The sequence below is a fragment of the Anopheles ziemanni genome, chromosome 3 (genome assembly GCF_943734765.1).
Source record: "Anopheles ziemanni chromosome 3, idAnoZiCoDA_A2_x.2, whole genome shotgun sequence".
In the NCBI taxonomy this organism is placed as follows: Eukaryota; Metazoa; Arthropoda; class Insecta; order Diptera; family Culicidae; genus Anopheles; species Anopheles ziemanni.
This window is the reverse complement of record NC_080706.1, coordinates 1,076,811-1,099,199: the sequence shown is the minus strand read 5'-3', so window position 1 is coordinate 1,099,199 and position 22,389 is coordinate 1,076,811. Positions and strand designations below refer to the sequence as shown.

The following is a 22,389-nucleotide window of genomic DNA, read 5'->3' as shown; positions in this document are numbered from 1 at the left end:
CCTGGGATGTTTGATTTGAAGAACATTGTATCGCTAGCAATAGCTCGAAAAATAAAGGCTCATCAATCATCGAGCCTCGAGGCGGCCGCGTTGAACCAGGGGGACCTTGAAGAAACGAGGTCTGGCATATTTTTGCGCGCCTTAACCGAGAAAAACTTCCCAACTTATTTAAATACACCGAGGACTTTTTAAGCAGCACAGCGGTGGAAAAGTACTGCGCCAGTGAAAGGCAATATTTTCATTCAAATTATAGTTTTCTTTACTCTCTTGCAAATAGTTCCGCAAGGGTGTCTTGCCTTTGGTGTGAAATTGACACTGTACCGTATTTAAATCCCTTTCATTTTGTCCTACCCCGTGCATTTTCTGCTTTTTCCCTTTTTCCGGGAGGTTATAATTTATATTCATTCGACCTACTTCTACGACCAGCAGATCGCGTCACTTTTAACTTTTCCGTACCCTCGTTCGCAGTTCATCGTAATATTGGCCGGGACGATGAGGCTTACCTTGGGCGATGTTTTATTCATCATACCTCTCGGGTGCCTTTTTCGAGTTTATTCTTTTCATTAGATCACTCGCTTCGTTTTTCGCACTTTGATAAGTAATTTTTTCCCGCCAAAGCGACATTCCCAGGGTTTTTCCCGGGAAGGTGAAATTCGAATTGATGAATATTTTACCCACCAATCTTGGCGTCGTTTCCGCGGAAGCATGACAAAAGTGAGCTATTCATTGTCGGCGTTGATTATAAGCCCAATAGATGAGAATGCACCATAAAATTACAATGTTTCAGCCCCCTTTCCATCCCCTCGGCACTAAGACCGCCAGCAGAGTGAAGAAGTCACATTTCCCGGCGGGTAAAAAAAAGGCGGGAATCAAAGCTCCCAGACCCAGACACGGCTTGCAAATAAATTCATCCTTCTCAGCAACGGGTAGCGGCCAAATGGAATACGTTAACAGTTTCACGGTGGAAGTTGATGCGATAAAAAGAAAACTTTAACTCGAAAATCTGAAAACCCCAAATGTCTAGAAACGAGCCCCAACGTGCTGGGGGTAGGGATGGGTGGGTGTGGAAGTTGTTCGGGAATTTATCAAACTTTTCAACCTCAATGATCCGGATTCCGCTTTTTATCTGAATAATGAGCCACGTTCGGCTGCGGATCCCGTGCGGCACAATGCGGTGCCGTCCTTGCGGCCCTTTTAGTTATCACGTCCATTCTATCTGGACCTGGTTCGGCCCTGGCCGTGCGCCTCCTAGAGGTAAAAGTTTTTCGGCAAGTCATCAATCAAAACTGGACATAATTGTATTTGAAGGCCGTCTCCGGCGGACCTTCTCGCCCGCCTCGGTTTCCCCGGGGTAAACTTCCGAAAGGGGTTGTTGAGGAAAAACTTTAAGCCACCGGGCCACCGTTGTTCCGCTCGGCTTTGCTCGTCTCTCCAGGCCGACCTAATTACTCGCCGTGTGGTTGCGGAACATTATCTCGCTACAAGTACTTGTCGCTGGGGAGCACCATTTTTGGCCATGGCTTTCCTTATCTCCACGCCAAGGGAGACGTTGGTGCGTGTGTACTTCGTCACTTTGGAGTAGGCTGCATCTGCACGGCCATGAGCCTCCGTCACTGGCAATCCGCTTTTCGGTTCGGATAAACCATGCCATGGTAATGATAACGACGGTCCCTAATAAACCTTGCCCATGCCCACGGTTTGGCGGGGAAATTCGGAAGCAAGAACGGAACGTTCCCACCACGTGCTGGTTGAGGAGGATAACGAACCGACCGAAGTCTTCGGTCCGGCGAAAAACCCCGCTCGATATGCTTCCGAAAAAGCGGGTCGGTGGACTCCGGGGCCGGGTGAATTACCCGCACAGCATGGGTTTGAAAATGAGTTAGGAACCGATTTATCCACCCGTTGCCCGTTACGGGACGGACTTCAGCAAGAGACAAGGAAGTCCACAACGCGGAAGAGAAACGCGAGAAAAGAAAAAGGGCGCTGGTGCGTTTGGGGGTAATTGCGTTTGTCACTGGGAGTTACACAGTGTTTGCGTGGTAAGCTGTGAAAATGAGGGAAATTTAATTTTCACTTCTGGCAAATTTTCAACACCCGCGCGTGATTGAAACGAGACGCCGACGGCGAGGCGCTCGGTGATGATGTGATGCTTAATTGACAGATGTGGAAATTTGAAATCGTCCAACTCGATTATTTACCAGCTGGTTGTAGGTGGTGCCACTCGCACGGAATAGAATCGATTGCAGTTGAGAGTGCATCGAGCTGTTGAAAATCGGCAACGGTTGGAAGATTTACCTCCTTTTCAACGCTCTCACTCACTTCGAGTCGCGATGGTTTCTTGGTGCACTCAAAGAATTTTGAAGAATGTTTTCGTTCGAGGAACTTTTTCGTGCGAAAGCACTCTTGCCAATTTCGCCAAGGGGGCACTTCATGATAATCTGTCACGCTAACGGCATCTAATTGACAGGAAAATGAGCTCAAACATCGTTTATGCAAAGCACAGCCCGAGAACCCGTCGCACATTTTCCTAGGATTGATTGCACAATCTCGCAAATGGGCGAAAGCCGAATAAAAACTGACGCTCATTCGCTCGGGATCTGCTCGTTGGCTATTTTCGAAGGGTAGTTTTTGGGGTGGCAAGAAAATAAAAAAGCCCCTGTGACCATTAACACACACACACATTCGAACGCCACGGCCCCTCGGGGAAAAGAATGCCCATTTTCCGGGCAAATAATGGCGCCGACGTGCTCGTTTAATTCTTCTTCAGCCGCGAGCGGTTTAAAAGCGTTATAGCGTTCCGTTCCGTTCCGGGGCGGGCGTTTCGTTGGTTGTCGATGGGTAAGTAGATTTGCACCATTCGACACCAAGGAAACGTGTGTTCGGGCGCCTGACGCCGTCTGTTGCCGATGTGCTGTTGCCGGTGCAATAAAACGAAACTTGCACCCCGAGTGGACTGGATCACGTTCTTCACTTTCATCAATCCATCCTCAGAGAGAGAGAGAGGTATCACAAAGGAAGAGGGAAGGAAGTGTGGGAAAAAATGTAGGAAAATTTGAAAGGGTCCAAGCGGGGGGAGATCAGGGTTGTTTTCGTCCCACCCACGAGGTACGAGGCTGCGAAAGCAGCAGCAGCAGCTGCAAAATGGTGCTGTCCGGAGACTGAAGCGATCAACCTAACAAACAGCAAATGAAAATTGGTGAAAATGCAGCCCCTGGTGCACTGCTTACGCCCTGCATCGCAACCGAATGCAATTATATGCACCGACCACTAGCGAAGGGCAGCTGAATGGACCACAAAACTTAGCCACCCGCCTTCGGGTGGGCCCAGGGCCGAGGGAGGAGAATTAATTATGCAAATCATTATTCATGGAAGTGAAATGAATTACGCCGTTTCGCACTTTCCACCAATGGGTCTCTTCACTGGCACTGGTGAGCTTTCCTGAGCGAAAGCTCCCTCCTTTTTCGAGGGTGGGGTAAATTACGCCCGAACGAGAAACGGTGCCGAGCAGTCGGGTGTTTAGGATCGGGCGTTGATGGAAAACTAGATCCTCGCACTAGAACGCCGAGAGACACAGGGCCTCACGAGGGAGGATTGGGTGTTGGACGGCGCCCGGGGGAAGTAGATCGGGAGATGCGCATCGTTTGAGGTCAAATATTTATGTACATCCCATGTTTCTCGTCCACCGAACCCGGTCGGTTTCGCTCGCACAAATAAAAGATACGCGGAAAGCGTGACCGAGGGCACTCTTCCGGTGAAGCTTGCACCGTTTTCCACTAATGCAGTGATGTTGGATCGTTGATGGGAGCGCCAAAGTCAAGCACACATTCGGGACGGGACGGGAGTGGACGAGAGCGGGAGTTCATAAAAAGGCTTCCACCGTGCACTGCATTAGAACGAACAAGGCCTTCTTGGACCATGTGCTGCGTCTGTTTGAACACGCGATTTAGTCGCCATGGTTTCCGGACGTAACGTAACACGGACCAATTACGCCAAGAGTGTCTGGTTCAGTGGCTGGGTGTTTGTGTGTGTGTGTGCGTATGATCGCGGGTGTCGGTAGATATAATTTATGCCGTTATTTAATGACGTACCGTTCTGTCGCCTTTATGCTTCACGCGACATTTCAGGATCGCCGTGTCGTCCACGACGGTAGTAACGTTGCGCGAGTTGACATCGTCGAAGTAGGGTTTTTCCGCCAGCCCGGACATTGCGGATGCCGGCGAGGAGAGGGCCCCGGAGACGAGCGCTGCGGCTGATGCTGACGATGTTGCCGTCGCTGGTCCGCCTGCAGCGGAGTGGAGTTGTGCCTGCCCTGTAATTCCTGCGAGAAGAAGAGAAGTGCATCAGATGTCAGCTACAATTATCGGGAAATGATTATCGTTCAGCAGGTTCCACGGTTAAGGATAATAAACGGTGGTTGGAGATCAAAAGTGAAAAGAAAACACTATAAATATATGTTTAACCATATCAGATAACATTTTAATTGCTAGAAAAGGCTAAAGGCTGCTATTTCAATGGATTGTTGCGCCGTCTTTATAACTCATCTTTATCCGATAGAAAAACTGGCATAAGAACAATTTTACACAAGATTTGTTAATAAATCGTTACATTTTTTCTATGTGGCACGACATCCCCTAGTGGGACAGCTTTCAAAGAATATTGATAGAATTCGCCTAAAAAAATTGTGGTCGTATTTATTGTACATTATCATAAATCATGCCATCATGTTGTCGGTGAAAGCGTAATCAATTAGGGCTCAAAAAGCTCTAAACCACAATACATCGGAAGCTGCAAACTAATCAAAATGGACAGCTGTCCTCATCTGGTCAATTATCTACTGTCGCTCACTAGCTTCGATAGTAGGTGTCACTAATGAGGCTTTTCGATGCTAATTTAAATCACTTGTTGGTTTCGGTTCTTTGTGCAAATAGATGAATGGTCAAATTGATATGAAAATTTCATACTGCCGTTTGATCAAGAGCGATTCAAGTATATTTAAAGAACATCGCTGAAAACTGGCTCTCACGCAAGTATTATCATAAAAAAGGTTACCGAAGGTCTGAGGCAAAATTCTGAGTCCTTTTATCTTTCCTTTGAGCTACCGGCATGAGCGTTTTGAAGTATTTCATCATCCTTAGGACAGGGGAAAATATTACCATCCAGCCAGCTGAGCTGAGGGAACTTGATATTTTAATTAAACTTGCCGAAACGCAACTTGAGCATGTTATCCGTGGAACGTGGGAGGGCCGAGAGGATAAAAGAAGTTTTTAAACACATCACGTTTAATGAATTAATTTGCATATGTGGCCGGATTTGGTTAGGCCTTGGCGTGGGCGGGAAGCACCAGCGAGCTTCGCGGAAGGTTACCTTACGGCAATAAAGGTGTTGAGTTACAGGTTAATGGCGCGTTGTTCACCGATGTGTACCGGGCGTCGGAACGGAAAGAATTTTAGTGGTCAAAAGCGTAGGGACGACAGCTGGCTGATGTTTACCTTTTATGAGTGCGAAGCGTATGGGGTCTTCGGCAGCGAAGAGGGCGATGTTGATTTTTCGCGCGCGCACACAGTAGGCCACCGTTGCCATGGAAAGTTTGAAGTCAGCGGCATTCAGTCAACCGCGTTTGCGTTCATTCAATATTTAAGGTTGTTTATGTACGTTTTTACCCAAAACCAAACCCGGTTAGGTTGTGTTTGCAATAACACGTGTTTGCAATACACATATGTTTGCAATAACAAAAGCCCAGTTTAAAGCATTCCATTGAACATATTAATAAAACCGTGGCTCAAGTAAACAACCGTTAAAGATACGGTAATTTTAGATGGCTATATGTTAACGGTGCATTCAACATTAATGAACTCATTAAAAGTTAATGATCACGGGTAAAGTAATCGCAACAACTTGTTGATGTTCGAACAGAACTGCTCCCCGACTCCCAAAAGGGGAAAACATGTACTGACCAAATACTTGTAAACACTTTATTTTTTCTGATCGATCGGCGGCATTTTTATGGCCGGTTAACAAGTAGTACGCTTCATTACGATGCTACAATACGTGTTCCTTCCGCTTGAAAGATGAAAAAAAAACAACTCATAATAAATGTATGCCCATTAAAAAAATGTCGAAACAGCTATCGATTTTATTGCTTTCACGTGCTAGACATATCACCCTCTAAGGGTGTGGTGTACTCATTGTGGATCACGTTAATTTCCTAGACGAGGAAAGGAAACATTTCACCTATCGATCACGTTAAAGGTGGGTGAAACTCTTCTTCCTTTCCGGTGGATTCTTCATCCGGAACAGACGTGAAGGCAGTTGGTTATCTTTTGTAAATCGATTGCTGATATTCTTTAAAAAAAACATTAGTGCCAAAGGTATATAGCAAGATAACATTGTAACCGAGCTCTAGGATGTGTTCGGGTTATGCTTGAGCATTTAAACTCAATTTGTTCATAAGTGGACCTCACTACTGTTAGGTATACAACCTACCAAAAGGATACTAAATGCCGTTGTGTGTGTGCGTTGGTTTTGTTTCTTGGAATGGGTGAAAATACATACGTGCGTATCGAAGATGGTGGGGAAATTTGGGAGGCAATAACCGAACGAAGCTCAGGATGGAGGTTGGTTTGACTGAACATCCGAGTCGGTAGGCACACATTTGCTCGGTAGGCACACAGCCGCTTTGGATTTAATGTCATATAATTTAATGATAGCAATAATTTACAGGAAGGCTTTCCCGTTCGCCAGGCCCTTGAAACCGTTTGCGAACATTTGGTGAATGTCGAATTTTGCGATATTGGGGAACGGAGGAGGAGAACGTGCGGTAGGCATTAAATTTATGCCGGCAATTGCACAACCCTCTCGCTTGGAATCGTTCTTGTCAACAAATCATTGTCAAGGCTTTCGAAGGCATGCTTGAAAAGTATACAAAAAGAGCCCGGCTGAGTGATGGAGGTTAAAATGGAGGAGATGAAGTATTAAAAAAAAAAGGAAACCCTTGGAATTAAGGCTGTGAAAGGTAAATGTGCCAAAATTGCACCATTTTCATTCACTCGCAGTGGAAACGGGGAAAGTGTGGAAGTGTGTCTGGATTCCATTCTTCTGGCTTTTCGACTTCTTCTGGCTTTCCACTGGCGCATGATTTCCTTCCCAAAGTTTCGCGTTCCCGCGTGCTTACCTGTGGAATTGGCACGTTAACGTAATTAGCATAGAAATTATGGAAAGTCGTTCATTCTTTCACTTCTTTTCTGTTTGCCTTTTCTTCGCTCCTTTTCTCCTCATAATTGTGAGTCTATTTGCGAGGCAATCTTACCAGCGAGCGGAAAGAGATTAAAACCAATAAAGGCACACACAGGCTTGGTCTACTACTATAGCGCGGGAGTTTTCCGGATTCATTCACCATTCGTACATTTCTCAAACAAACTTTTCGTAAAATGGAATGGCTTCATCATGCCAGGGAATCTACAGTTTAGAGGATGTTTTTGGGAGGAAAATAACGGTATCCTGATGAAATACAATACTTTTTAAATGTGCATTATACAAAAAAAAGTTTCCGAATGAAAAACTTCACTCACATTTATCGGACAGTGGACAGAGTGTGGTTGGCCAGTGTTATCACCCGTGAAGCCCACGTGTTCCAACGTGCTGGAAAATCCGAAAATCGATGGTACCATGCACCGGTCTATTGGGCGTAAATTGCTGCCCGAGTCTGCGGGAGACTCTAAATTATTCACCGAAAACCTCGGAGAACATAACTAAGCGGTCTCTCGTGTCCCCGTAATGGATGCACGCATCCCCGGTGCGACCCTTGGAAAATGTTTATTTGATTATCTGGCTGGTGATTAACTTTTCCGCACAAAGCAATCTAATGAACACCAAACAACAATTGTTCTTGGTCTGCTGTACATTGTTCAGCCTATTTTCGGTGGGGAGCGGGAGCTGCGACATCGTCGACGTTGTAGGAAAAACCACCAGTTTGGGTGGGGACCCAAACGCTTAACGTACGAGCTGTTGTTTGGGGTGATGTTGTTGTTGTCATGCTGGCCGAACCGGGCTGGAAAATCGGTGTTCGGCCCGGCTCAAAGTCTTGTGAATAATGAAAACCTGTCGATGCACCATTCTTTGCATGGAGGAATGGAATGGATTTGTGGCACGCAAATTGGCACCAATCGTGTCCGGACTGTATTAGTTCGAAGCTTGACCCTACGGCCAGAACCTGCGAACCTGTACCCAGGACCGTCATCTGTTCAGGATGCTCAAGAAAACTACGATAATAGCAGAACGGGATCGTGTTGCCAAACCACGGTTGCGGTGAGCCGTACGAATCGAACAGGAAGCTGAACCGTGTAGTAGCATCATAAGAAATATTAATGATACGGTGGATGGCAGTGAAGATTATTCTTCACCCACCCAAAATAGCTTGGCCGACATCTGCCTTCGATCCGTACACTCAGCAGTGCGTCTAAGCAGGGTCGATCCGCTCGGTTGCCCTCTCGTTCGGGGAATAGTGAGACGTTTAGCGCATGGAATTTTAGCGGATTTTCGGCACAACGGAAGGGAATGAAAAATGTTTATTACGCTTACTTGCTTAATCGCCCGTCTGGCCAGGCGAGGCTCACCATCGTCGACCATTGAAGCAGTACTTTCTGGATGTTTGCATCCTCATCTCTACTAAAATAAAGGGAGAATCTCTCACACATCTCTCTAGCCTCTCATAGATTCACACTGAGAAAACTCGCACGTGGATGGGAAATGGTACTGATGGGAATAATTTTATCGGGCCACAGGGAAACCCGTCGAGCGAGGCAGATTATTTCCGGCAGTAAATGAGATATTTTGGGAGAGCGTAATTATTAATGAATCTCATGCGAGGCCTAGGTTGGAAAACCTTTCGCCGAAGCGGCTTGAAGCGTGGTTGCGATCTAAGAATATTGAATCGAAGCTCACTTACCCTCTAATCCGTCTTAGAGGTGGGTGAAGGACGCCGGATGTAAATTGAGAATCGACCGCGTGTGGGAAGGAGGGTGTTATGGTTATGATGTATCGCAGTCCGTCATGGGCCATGGTATATTCTCATTAGTGGTTAGGATTATGATTGCACGATATATTATCCCATTTATTACTATTAATCGGTTGGGGATGGAGCTACATGCAAAACGATTGTTGAAACTTGTGACGCCAAACAACAACCACATTCAACTGAGTGGAACGATTAAATTCAAAGATGAATAATTATGCATTGGTATTTCATGCTTTAACGGTACATTAATCTTCCAAATGCCATCTGGGTAATTTCTGTGATGTGTGCCTTTAAGAGAAAAAGTTCTATAGCTTCAAACGGGTTTTGGGGTAAAAGTATTCATTTGTTTTGTAACTAAAATTAAAATAATATTTATTCTACCCACAACATGCAAAATATTTTACTCAATCTAGCTCTTCTAACTTAAGCATTGCTGATCCAAACAATTTGCAAAGTATCCCATCTGGTGCCATTCCCTATGGAACCTGGAAAAAACTTAAACTATATCACAGCAAACGAAAAAATAAAGTAACTCCTGCTGTTATGTTCTTCCAGTGGTTTGTTGCTCTAATGGTCAGCTGTTCAGAAAGTCCTTACCAACCCTGCATCCAACGGCGCAGAACTGAGTCACAGCGGGATTCAAGTGATATTCGATTTTTCAGAGGGGGTGGCTCTGTAGTCATTGAGCAAAAAAAAAGTGCTTGTGCACGTGCTGAGTCCGTCGAGTCAAAAAATATCATTAACCGAGAGTGAGTGGCTAGTCTTTCGAAATTAAACATTCATGTTATCGCACATTGCACAAAATTCTTCCCTGGAGGTATGAAGAAAGGAAACTGCTTCCAGTCGAAGGGATACGAAAAAAAAAACACACACACACACGCAAACTGTCCAGAATCTTCGAAGCGTACGCAAATTGAGCTGCAGAAATTTGCAAGACATGATGATGAGCCCTGAGCACGAAGACCAAACGCGGAGACGTGGCTAGCAAAAAGCTAGAAGGAAGGTCCGGTAGATGAAGCAATTCGTAAACATATGGCCATGGCTAGGTCACAAAGTGAGTATTCTAGTTTTTGGCCAAGTTATTTAAGAGCAAAGTTCATTCCTGAAAGTGGGTTCCAACGAGCTCATGTTTGATACTATGGCAGATGGTTACTTTTTGCCAAGAAGCAGCTTGCATTCTACAGAGTTTAGTTCGATGAAAATTGACTCCAAGCAGGGAGAAAAATTATTGTAACACGAGTTTACATGAGTTGCATTGACCCATTGGTCGTTGAAAAATAACAAGTATGTGAACAGCATTAACCAAATTCCTTGGTGAATAGATGTAAACGTTATTGGTTAAGAGTTCTACTTCCACACAGGTGAAGTGAAATGAAGTGATATCAAAGCGATTACTTTGTAGTGGTTTTAGACAAACCCCATGAGAACAATTTAAAAGTTGAAACCAACGCAGGGAACCATTACTCTCATGCTTGATGAACTTCAGGCCTAAATTAAAGCTATCTCAAAACAACGAAAACAGTGATAAAAACTTGAATTTATTAGTTTACACTGATGCTCAAGGTAATTTTTCAATATTGTTCATAGAAAATGCAAGGTATGAAATACTCCTGTTTAATATTTTATGGTTAGATCTCTGTGACGCCTGATGATCATGCTGCAGTATAAATTCTATTAAAAATTAGCTAATTTTCGTATCACCCCCTCTTTATTCTCCGATGGTGTATATCCTCGTTCTGGCACCGTAAAAATGAATACAAGTTTCATGATTCCTTTTTGCAGCCCAATGGGCGCCTAATGTTCCATACAACCCATGGTCCACCGGGATAGGCGTCGAGCAGGCATCACGTATTGATCGCTCTTCGTTCGTTAGAGTTTCCAAAAGTCAAATGGTCCGATGGGATCCCGTAGCCCTTCGAGCAGCGGGGCGGAAGGGGGGAGGAAATTATTTAATTATTTAATCACGCCACATCGAGTCAGCAGACCCGCACAGCATCCAACAGTGGAGCCCGTAAGCAAAACTTTCTCTTATCCGACCGACTCGAGGCCGAAGGTTGCCCTGCGTTCATTGTGAATTTAAATAAATTACATCCAAAATGGGTGTAAGATTTCCAGCTTTTCGGGGATGTGATGGCCAGCCGAGTTCCGAAACCCAGACGGCCGATTGCGTGAAAGAAAAGTTCCTTCACTGCAGCATAACTTTGTCGAGGGGTGAAATTCATCTTCTGCAAGAACGTTCCACGGCACGATGAGTCGTAACAAGTTTCTCACTCATCGACCAAAACCGGCAAACTTTTGCCAATTTATCCTCCCATCCTCTTTGCCGTTGCCTCGAGACGTCGGGATGCATTTATGACCTTCCCGGTTTGCGCTCGGAGGTCGATGGTTTCGCGCACACGGGTGAAGATGATTTACCAGAGCTTCGAAGGAAGATCGAGATTCCTCGAAAGAAAACGGATGATTTGTAGAATGCGAAGGATAAAGTTTTCGAACGAAACTTGCACTCGCCCTAACGACTGTTCGGCCCGTATGTGAACGTCACCTGTTAGGGTTGTCTGACCCAGGAAGCTTAGGGCGCAAACCAAAGGAGGTATCGAAGCTGAAGCTTTAGCCGGAATGGTGACACATTATGCATTCATTTATCCACCAACTGGTGAAAATCGCCCTACGATCTGGGTAAAGCCACTGCATGCCCTTTTTGGGGTCAGCACCTACACATACGTCCACATGGGGGGACATCGTAGGCGTCGACGTCCATTTGGCAAGAGAATGTTGTAGTTCTAGGGGTTAGAAATTGAAGCAGAATCCGAGGAACAGTGTCTCGTGAAGGCGAACAATGGCCAAAGCACGGTGGAGGGTTGGACGAACGAACGAACAAGTTTCACCGGCGACATGGCGCTCCCGACTGCGAGCCGGTCGGCCAGGGATGCGCTGTTCGTTGTTATCACGTCTTTCGGGCTATGAATTGATGGAGATTAGCGATGAATAGCAGTGGAACCGGCGATTAGTGCAGCGGATTTAGTGTAGTCATTGAAAGGCGCTGAAAGGCATAGCCCCGAGTCCTCGTGGCCCACCACCTCGGGGCCACCCCCACCCCGGGGCAGATAATTTGTTCGGTTGGACGTAACAACAATTGGACGTAATAGGATTGCGAGACGACGCGAGGTTCTGGGAAAGTTCGTCCGCAGCGACTTTGGCGAGGAACAAGTTTGTAATCGTATTGTTCGGAACATTGAGCTCTCGTTGGTCGATGGAAAAGTTCGACAGTTCGTCAAATTATCATGCGGGCTTACTGAAAGGGGTATTTATTCGAGGCGGCGAACATTTTTACAGTAATAGTGGTGAATCTAGCTAATCTGCTGTATTCAAAATTATCCATTGTTCGGGCAGGTGGTCCCGAGGCTAGTTCGTGCAATACCGTAGACCGTGTTCGAAATGTGAATTACCTTTTCAATGGAAATTCGAAAAATTGAACAAAATTCATTCTAACATATCTATTGAAAATAATTTGCTCATGTTTTGAAAAATAGTTTGGCTCGATTCGATTACGGTGTAACGGTCATTTGTTCTTACTTCGAGAAACAAAGCTATTCTTGGACCTGTTACCCTGATGGATGCCGATTTCAGAGCAATTAATTAACTTTCAACATTGTTGAGGCAATCACCTCGGTACACGATGGCACAGGGCTACCGTTTGTGGTCCTGGCGTAAAATCACTCCCATTATAATCAACGATGATGGCGTTGTGTCGTTGTCACCGCTCTTCAAATTACTTTCGGTTACACAGTATTTCGTGTTTTTAAAGAGCGTCTTCCGTGAATAGAAACCCTTCACCAACTACCCAGGACATTATTTTAACGATATCGGCACTGTGCGCGTGGTCGACGCAAGAATAGAGCATTCCGAAATAAGCGAATATCAGCTACGCCCCCGACCGGACGAAGGGAAATTAAATTTTAATTACATCTCATCCGACGGCCACCCAGAGCGGGGGTGAAGTGATTATCGGAACCCTTCGCAGCACGGTTGGATCCGGTGATCACGTGTCGTCGGTGAGTGGGTCCCTGAGAGACACCGCAAATCTGCGGTGTTGATTGCACAGGTTTGGAAAATCATTATTCGCGCTTTTGCGGCCGAAGGCACAACCCTACTACCTACAATATAATCAATTAGAATCGATCCTTTTCCGGGTGGTGCGTACTTTTAGAAAAATGGCTACCCTTTTCCGATGAGGAGGGTTGGACAATCGATTGGGGATCCTTTGATTTAGCTCCCTTCCTTTGTGGGGCACGAATTAAGCGATCGATTTAGCGAATCCGGTATTCGTTCAAGGTGTCAAAGCGCCGTAAATTTAAGCGACCCACCTTAACAGTTTCTACCATAGCTTAGTTATTTCATCGATAAGATTGCGAGCTTGAAGCAGGTTCAGGGAAATTCGACAACTTTCTAATCAAGGGCTTTCCGGGAAAACCTATGCCCGTACAATTTTTCTTCCTGTTTACTCACATACCCTGAATATTGGGGCCCCCCGGGGAGTTGTTTTCGTATTTATGAGTTATCATACCATCCGCGACCCTCCGTCGACGGGCCAGACTCGGATGAATCGATAAAAGATGGTGGTTTTAGTTCTCCCGAAAGTGATCCCCGAGGAGGGCCCGTTCCAAGGCTTCCAAGCGGACGCATGGGCCGATTTTGTTGGACTGAATTATTGAAAAGATCATTACGAGAAGGGTATGGCATTGTCTTGATGCGCGTGTGTGTGTATGGTTGTGTGTGGGAAGAACACACATGGTTGTAGTACGTAAAGGGTTCGTTACCAAGCCTTCAGGGAAGGACACAAACAATCACGATAAGGCAAGCCGAGCTCCAAACATCCGAAAAGCAGAAGAGGTCGGTTGATAAAGAGCGTGTTGCTATCTGATCGAATCTGGGCATTTCGCATTGATGGAGGTATTTTTCCAGCGAATGTGATCAAATTTTAGATTTTCTTGGTTATATAAATACCGTGATTTTTTATTACAATTATTCTACACAAAAAAAAAAATTCATCAGTGGGATTAAAATAGTTAAGTTGAACAACTGTTTGCACATAAAAAATCTATGCTATAGAAGCAACCGAACATGTTGAAAACATTGAAAAAATAGGTTTTGCATCAATGTATCGTTTTCGAGTTATTAATGTAAAGCTGCCGGAATTTTCTACATTCCATGGAATATCACAACCCCCCCCACAACCCTTGATGATGTGATAAGATGAGACGAACGAGTTTTCCAATGTTGTTCCGCGACGTTTGTAAAATCCAAATCACATCGCCAACATGATCACGATTGATACAAAATCTAATTTAAAGCATACGCGAGCGCAAAACTTGCCCCCGCGCCATGGTAAATTGTGAACGTCGGAAAATTGGCGGCACTCAAACGGACACGCTACGAAATGAATCGAAATCTGTTCGAAAAAAATCGTTCGTATGTATGCTACCTGAAGTTTATCGTGTGTTGGGCAAAATAAAATGTATACCCGATTCCTCGGTCTCGGTCTTCCCTTCGCTGGGCACGGGAAATGCTGTGCTGTGCTTCGCGGACATTTTCCTTCTCGATCGCTTTTTCAGCCATCCGCTTTCCGCCATCAGCTTTTCCATTTTCAACAAAAACATATTTATTGCCACGTGACCTGCATGTGTGGGAGCCTGGGTGGAGTTTAGTTTTTGTCCCGCTACGTTTCACGCCGTGGTTGTTGATAGAGGATGCTGGTGGGCGGAACGGGTGGAAGACGGGCGAGGACGCAGAAGCACCATTGCCGGAGGGACTTTTTTCCGATTTCGAGTCATCGAATGTTTGCCAATACCGTGCGCCGATTTGGCCTCGGGCGCGGAAAATTGGCTTATACTGATGCCTTTCAACCATCTCCACCCCTTTCCCCCCTTGCCCACCATCCGCCCAGCGTCAAGCTTATCATCATGGAAGCCTTTCGTCCGCTCGCCCCACTTGCGATTACTCCATTGAACGGAAAGAAATAAATCGCGTTTTTTTCCGGCAATTGGAAAAACTCGGCTTTCTGCCTACAAAATGTTGCTAATTTTTATCCCATCGCGTTCACTCGTGGAGGAACTCGTGGGAAAAGGGGGCAGTGTATGTGTGGGTGTGTATATGTTCGTGCCGATCGGTGAAATTGATTACAGTAAATGAAATTGCTTACCGACAGTGGCCCCGGGAACGTTTTTGGGATTGATCGAATCCAAATGTGTCGAAGGGATGTCGAATGTGTCGACGATGGTAAAAGGAAAACTCATCCTGCGTTTTCCGCTCGCAGGCACGTGGCCGTGGCGCTTCGACGAAAATCGAAAACGAGCAAATAGTTTAGGTAGGAAATTCTCGGAAAAATAGCGAGCGGTTCCTAGAGCGGAAGGTGGAAATTCACGAGCGGTTTGCTATTTCGATTGAATCACAGCGCTTCGAGCGAGCGTGTTCGATGGCACTTTGAAAAGTATTATTTCGAGTGAGGCAGCCGATAAAGGTTGCATTTCCGCACCCAAACGCACCCCCACCCTAACGAAGTGGAGGCGATGGGAAAAGCAGATTTTTCCAAACCGAGTGAAACATTTTCAATCTCGGTAGTTGCACTTCAAAGTAGTCAATTTGAGGACGTCGTATTGGCTACGGTGGAACTGTGGCAGGGAGTGAGCAAACAGTTTCTTTTGCTCCCGGGACTAAAACGCCTACCCAAGCCCGTGTGGTCAGAGGAAAATTGGGTCAATGTATAATTAAGTAATCAAAGTTTCACCGCACAACCGCACGTGCAGCAATTGCAATTGGACACATTTCTGTCTCTGTCAAGCTGAAATCGTTTCACAGGGAGGTTTCCTCGCGCGTGCGATGATATTTATCTTGGGCTATTGAGGTTTGAGATGTTGCTGAAACATGTTCCACAGAAATGCCTTTGTCTTTGGATTAATCGATGGAACAGAGTGGAGCTTTGTTGATCAATTTTTCAGGTAGTACAGTATGGTTTGAGTATCATTTAATTTCATTCTAACTATACTAGTGTTTTCACGAGATTGTGTTAACGCCATCGTATATCATAAACCTAACCAGTTGCTACGAGGATCTTCTTTCTTTATGGCTATTAGTGACTAGCGGAACACACACACCTTAAAATAACCAACACACTACTCAAACGTGCCAGAGCGCAAACCATTTCACAGCGACCATTCCGCACACGCAAAATTGGATCTCTGTAAAAGGCCGCAGGGGTTGCGGGAAGAAAAACGATCCTCGGCACGCTGCCACGGTCCTACTTTGAGCCAATGTATTTCCGGAATTTATTTGTTTTATTTCCTTGCATCCAGCGCAGCCAGCGGTGCTGGCAGGCATCGAGGCTACAAATTTTCACATCGCCTCCCGGTACCGAAGCAGGAAAAGCCAGGGCAAAAAGTAGCGCCACAAACACTCAATTCCATTGTCGCATGGCGACAGATAAAGCATCTTTTACCGTTTTCGAACGTTCGCTCGGCGCAGGCAAGGCACAACTTTCTGCCAACCCCGATCCTGCGACGTGGAAAACTGGTGGTTGGAAAATGGACGTTCCCAAAGGGGTCACGGGGAGGGACGAAACACGCGGCGCACGGGGAACACGGAAGAATTATTGCTATACCGATTGAAATTGTTTCTGATCGCATCCATTTAATGTCACCGACCGGAAACCAGCGGGAAGTAACGGGAGTCCGCTTTAACAAGTGTGTGCGTGTGATGGTTCTGCAATTGTTTGTTCCTTTTTTGTTTTTGGTGTATCAACAACAAAGCAAAGCCGGAAGGCGGCAAACAGATTTGCCTCGAATGGATCTGTTTATCACGTTTGCAATTGGCGAGAGAACGTTTGCAATTGGCTCACGGAACGGTTGAGCCCTTGAGCGCCGCAACGCCATTCTCGGATTGGGTCTGTTCGCCTCTTTTAGTCAATTACCAGGACAGACCGGCAAGAAAATGGTGGTGCCAAGCGCGGCACTGAAACAGCTCTGGCTCGGATGACGGCTTGGTATCATGTGTTCTTTGTTGAAATGATCAGCTGCACTTTTTTGTAAAACCGTTGGTAAATAAATAAAGCACTAATATCACTTCATTTACATTCAAATAGTACCTAAAATTCAGTATTTGTATTCTGAAAACACTGAGATATACTCAACCGTTCGGATAAATGACATCTGCAGTGGATTTTAATATTCTTTATGTCTTTTTAAATATTTTACAGAAAATACGATTGAAAAGAAAATAAAAATGTGACGCCGAGAAGGGCTTTTTACTCACCGTAATGGTGTATTGATGAGCCGTCGGACCGCTCCAGATCGGCCCGGGGCCGTCGCTCCGCTCTCACGGCTGCATTCGCACTTGCACTTGCACTCGCACTGGTCGCGGCCTGCACCACCTGGCACACGTTCACGTTGAACGTCATCAGCAGAAAGGTAACGAGCAAAGTTCGCGAAAATAGGGTCGATGGCGTGGAAATGAACGGATTACAGAAGCTGGCCGCGCCCCGATCGCTGGCCCCCACGCCCGCCCTGCTTCGCGTTCGGCCTCCGCCGGCCATGAATGTGTTGTCCTTCAGCGCCATCATAGGCACCGCCATTAGCGTGATAGTGGCAAATCGTTCGCTCGGTTATTTTTTGTCTGAGGAAAACTTTCTTGAAAAACGAGCGCGAGCGGGGGTGAAATTATCACCGAAAGTTTTTCCTTCACTTTGGGTTCTGTTTTTTCTTACTTTCACACCGACCGAACAGAAGAGGTAACCGAACGGTAGGCGGGAAAACTGTCCGACGCTTTCGGTTGTTTTGTCGAAGGCTTTTCAACCTTTCGCGTATTATTCATTCGTGGGTGCAGGAATTGTCCTCGCTGGCGCTAATTTTGCCACTTTTTTGCACCCGGCACTGCACTCCATTTCGCCAAACGAATGACATCAGTTTCCGTTTCGTTAATTTGCGGCAACTTCACTCACACCCACCACACGAGCTCGGGGAAAATTTAAACCGAAATCGTTTTCCCACAACGTCTGCTTTTCCTTTTTTTTCGGGGGTAATAATTTAGCCTTTGTTTTCCAGAGACATGTAGCCGTTACGTCCGCCGGCCGCAAAAAATCAACACTCCAGCCAGCCGCCCGAGGCAGTGAAAAGTGGAGATTTTATTAGATTCGTTGAAGTAAGTGTTATGGCGACGCTTTGTTTCGCTTTCCCGCCCGTTCCTCTTGCGCCAACTCGCCTATCCGCTTGTCCTGGTTTTTTCACACTCACCACACGAAGGAAATGGTGCCCTGCCCCTGCGGCTCACCTCCAGGCAGGCCTATCCTCACCCGGTTGGAGCTTCAATTTATTGCCTTCATTAAAGATATTTGTATTGTTTATTTTATGGTCTATTTTTGCACACCAATTTGCATGCTTCCATGGTTTGCTGTCTCCGGTGCTGCTAGTTCTTTTCGCTTGCTTCGATGTCCTTTTTCTCTGCCTGCGCAAAACTTTGGCCTGACACTCACACATACACACACTCTCTTTAAACGGACAAAGTCACATTCACTCGCGGTTGGACTATTAATAATAATATATTTTCACGCTTTTGTCGGCACGTTAGATCCTTTGTTGTAATTTTCCTTTCTCTTTGCTATAGTTCACCGAAGAAAGTACACGGGAAAATGAAAAGTAAAACGCTGTACGAAGATTTCATGCCTTCCGCCCATCATTAGCGCCGTGAAAGAGGCTCGACGGAATGTGGGGAAAAAAAAGGTTTCGCCACTTATTACGAAAAGAAAATTAAACTACAACTGTACCCAATGCGCTTTGTTGGAATGCTTAAACACTCTTCGGTTGTATGGGAAGGGAAAGTCCGTAAATAAATCACAATTTTCGGCCAACAATTGGCAACAATTCACTGCCTCAGTTCACTTCAGATTGGTACACCTTTAGCATCGACTGCTCGTTTGACACGAAGGATTGTTGGCCTCAACCAGTTTGCTTTGTCCTTCCCCGCCTCTCTTCAGCCTCACCGTTGATTCGCTCGGTACAATCTCGAGCACGTTTTGCTTCCTTTTTCACATTCACTTCCGTCGAGCACCGGCGGTGACTAATGGGCAACGATTTCGTTTCACCTTTTTATCTGCGGCCCCTCGACGGTCCGGAAGTCGGTCGCGTTCCGCGCAACGATCCCATTTCACTTCCGTTCCACGCCATGGCGAGGGCGGTGCTTGCTCACGGGCCAGAGAGGTCTACACCTTCGACCGGTTCGACGTTGATGGCCACTCGGGCCGCGATGGTGGTTCACGTTGCTTTTTCACGTTCAGCATCTTGTCTCTGACTCTGGTCACTCGCGGGGTGCTTCGATCGCTTAAAATACACTTAATTTAATTTCATGCCCACTTCACTCGGCCATCCGCGGCTATTGTTCACTGTTTTCCGGGCTTTTTTTTCCTTTTGCATCCGAGCACCTCTTTCCCGTTTCGTTGTTAGCCAAATTGGAATCGGGTTGTGCTACCGTAAATGTGTCGCTGCCACTGAAGGATGTTTTCCACCAGGCGAAACATCAGGCAAATAGGTCCTGCAGAAGAAATGGAAAGAAAATCCGTTTAAAATGTGTTACTGAAAATGGGCCGACGAAGGGTGCGTGTTTGACTGTTGTGGGAAAAAGTTTTTAATTAAAATGTTTTAATCAAGATCAACCGACGAAAGATGAGTGAAAATTTCCATCAATTATATCGTTTTGAAACGGTTTCCATGTCGACGTCACGTGCCCAACGGAATGGATGGCCGGCCGGTCGGTTCCGGAGGTCCATAAATGACCATGGGAATCCCCATTGCTCTTTCCGTTATTCCCTGTGCTGGAAAACGCCGGCACCAAAAATGGACAACGAACCAAAGCTCTGCCCAAGCGGATGGTTTTTTTTTCTGGTTGTGTTTTGTTCTCTCGCCAGGACCATTGCGAGGGGAAAGTACAAACGGCTTGGAAAAATACCAAAAGAGACCCGCTTACAAACAGCTGATGGGAATGAAAATTAATCTCCATCCATACACGTTACCCTCCATTTGAGCCTCTTTCTGGCGTAATTAATCTCCAAAAGGATTAACGAAATGAATCGAGATCTGAGAGTGGTCGGTTAGGGGGCTCGGTTTGAGGATTTATTCCTTTTTCTTTTTTACCCACCACTCCTCCACATAATGGACGCACGGATTTTCACCACAGCTGTGGCCCAATTGCCACTGCTTTAACCAAGCACACCTCAAACCATTTTAAGCATACAGCCTAGAAAAGTGTTCCTGATATTTTGAACAATGAATTCTATAAATATGCATTTTATTCTACTTCAAAACAAATCATTCCACATTCGCTTCTTCAAATAAGGAAACACATCATCCATGATCCGATAGATCGTAAGGAATGCTTTTTGTTGAATTTCCAGGAAACCGGGGTTTTATTTGAAGTAAAAATGGTCGGTTTTGTTGACACATTGCGTTTATTTCTTCTGCGGAAGTGTCGGATGGGAATAACAAATGCAGAAAAGCACTCAAGCTTAGCGTGCTGCCGATAACACAATGGCGTTATTTTTCCTCCGTTCCGTAACACCTACACAGGCGTAACCAAACAGGGAGCTCCGAAGAAAGGCTATGGGGCCGTCCCCAACGCTCCACTTATCCACCATCCCCCACCTAAGCCTGGTGAACGTGAGATTTTCAAACAATTCCGGTGTAATGTCTCAGGAAATATGTTCCACTGCGGTGGGTCGTTCTTCCGAGCAGAGGAATCGGATTACCCAGCGCCGTGGTAAATCGGCCATGTCGAGCAGCGGCACGCTGATGCAACCGGCGGCGGTGTGTAACGGTGAGAAAATGATTGGGAAAACATTGTTTTTAGATTATACTGAAGAAGCATTTCCATGGGTTTCTTTTTTTTGCAAAAACCGAACTTCAACAATGCGTTGAAGTTTGGGAATATGCAAGACGGCGCACCAGCATCACATCATTGATGGTTCATGGCGTTGGCGAGGAGAGGGAATCGATTTATTTCCAGTGAGCTGCTTTTCCAAGCTTAATGTGAGGTATGCAGGTGAAAGAGAATAATATATCACATGAACGGAAAAACCACGTCCAAGGAGGAGCTTTCCGTTCAACTTACATCTTTTCCTACGAACAAAAAACCAGTCTGCATCGATGTTAAGGTGTTGAGGTATGATTTACATGAGGAATAAATGTTGTGGTTTTTTCGCACGATCGCGTGTTTGGGTTGTGTTCTTAGGCCAGACTCGTATGTTTGTACCTTACACGTACTAGACTTATGTTCACTACCACACGGAACGGAACCATTTCGTTCTTTCTGGTGGGTTTCAACCCGTAGAACGGGAAAAACTGGACGAAAAAAAGGATAGAAATGATCAACTACGGATTGACCGGCAACGTTGAAGAAGGGGAAAGGAAACCAACCCTTGAGCAACAGCCGTGAAGATAAACAAAATTTAAATAAGGACCAAAGAGTGTAAAAAGACTCGGCAAAGAAGCTCGCCAGCAAAAAAAATAGAACAACTCGGCAAATCATCGGACGGTTCTCGTCAGATTGATTGGAAAAGATTAAATGGAAGAAATTGGATTTGTTTCCAACCGTCGTTCGCATGGTGCGTTTGAATTTTAGATTAGACTTCAATGAAGCGAAACATCCAAACATGTTACGGTCAATTTGCGTTTCTTCATCTCTCGGTACCGGTTCCTCGGTGGCGCACTCCAGGCTTGTTTGCTCCGAAATAGTCCTTCCGGTGGCCGGCGCAACAATTACAAACAACACTTTCCGAGTTTTCGGTGCTGTTTGTCAAGCGTGTCGCCTTTCGATTGATTTCCTCTCCGCCATCAGCGATGGCCATATTTTCCAGCGCAAATTGCGAAGAAGAAAGTGCGCAAACAGGGCCTCGGTAAACCTTGGTTGACTTGGAGGGAAACTTTGTTATCTCGCTATTTCGAAACTAATTGGGAAAGTTGTGTTTTTTTCTTCTCTCGTTCGTTTACTGTATTTGAAACGACTTTGAGCTAGCGCCAAACGACGCCGAAAGGCTGTACGAAACTCCAATCGACATTTTCCATCCGTCAAATGCGAATCCATCGTTCCGGCGAACTTTTGCGCTTTCCAACTACTTGCGGACGGGTTGTGGGCATTCAAAGGAGGTAACGCGTAAAGTGCTGGCCGGATGGAAAATCGGTCGGGAAAATCTTGATAACTGTCTTGTTGCTACCATAACTCCTGGCTTCCACACCGACGGCCGATTTCGATGGCACTGCTTATCGCAGTTAATGGTGCGTACCGAAACGATCTCACAAATGAGGGTAATTTCGTGTAAAAAAGCTACTCTTTCCCTGAAA

The 22,389-nt window shown here is 45.8% G+C and overlaps 1 protein-coding gene across 1 annotated transcript in view; it reads right to left on the bottom strand.

The window, feature by feature from the left end:
* Positions 1 to 17,621, bottom strand: part of LOC131289011 (uncharacterized) — a 63,501-nt gene extending 45,880 nt beyond the window's left edge. Inside the window, exons 1-2 of the mRNA XM_058318202.1 lie at positions 17,318 to 17,621; positions 4,089 to 4,318 (exon numbers count right to left, since the gene is read on the bottom strand). Coding sequence (XP_058174185.1) covers positions 4,089 to 4,318; positions 17,318 to 17,621 — 534 coding nt within the window. The remainder of the gene's footprint in view (positions 1 to 4,088; positions 4,319 to 17,317) is intronic.
* Between the last annotated feature and the right edge of the window lie 4,768 nt (positions 17,622 to 22,389).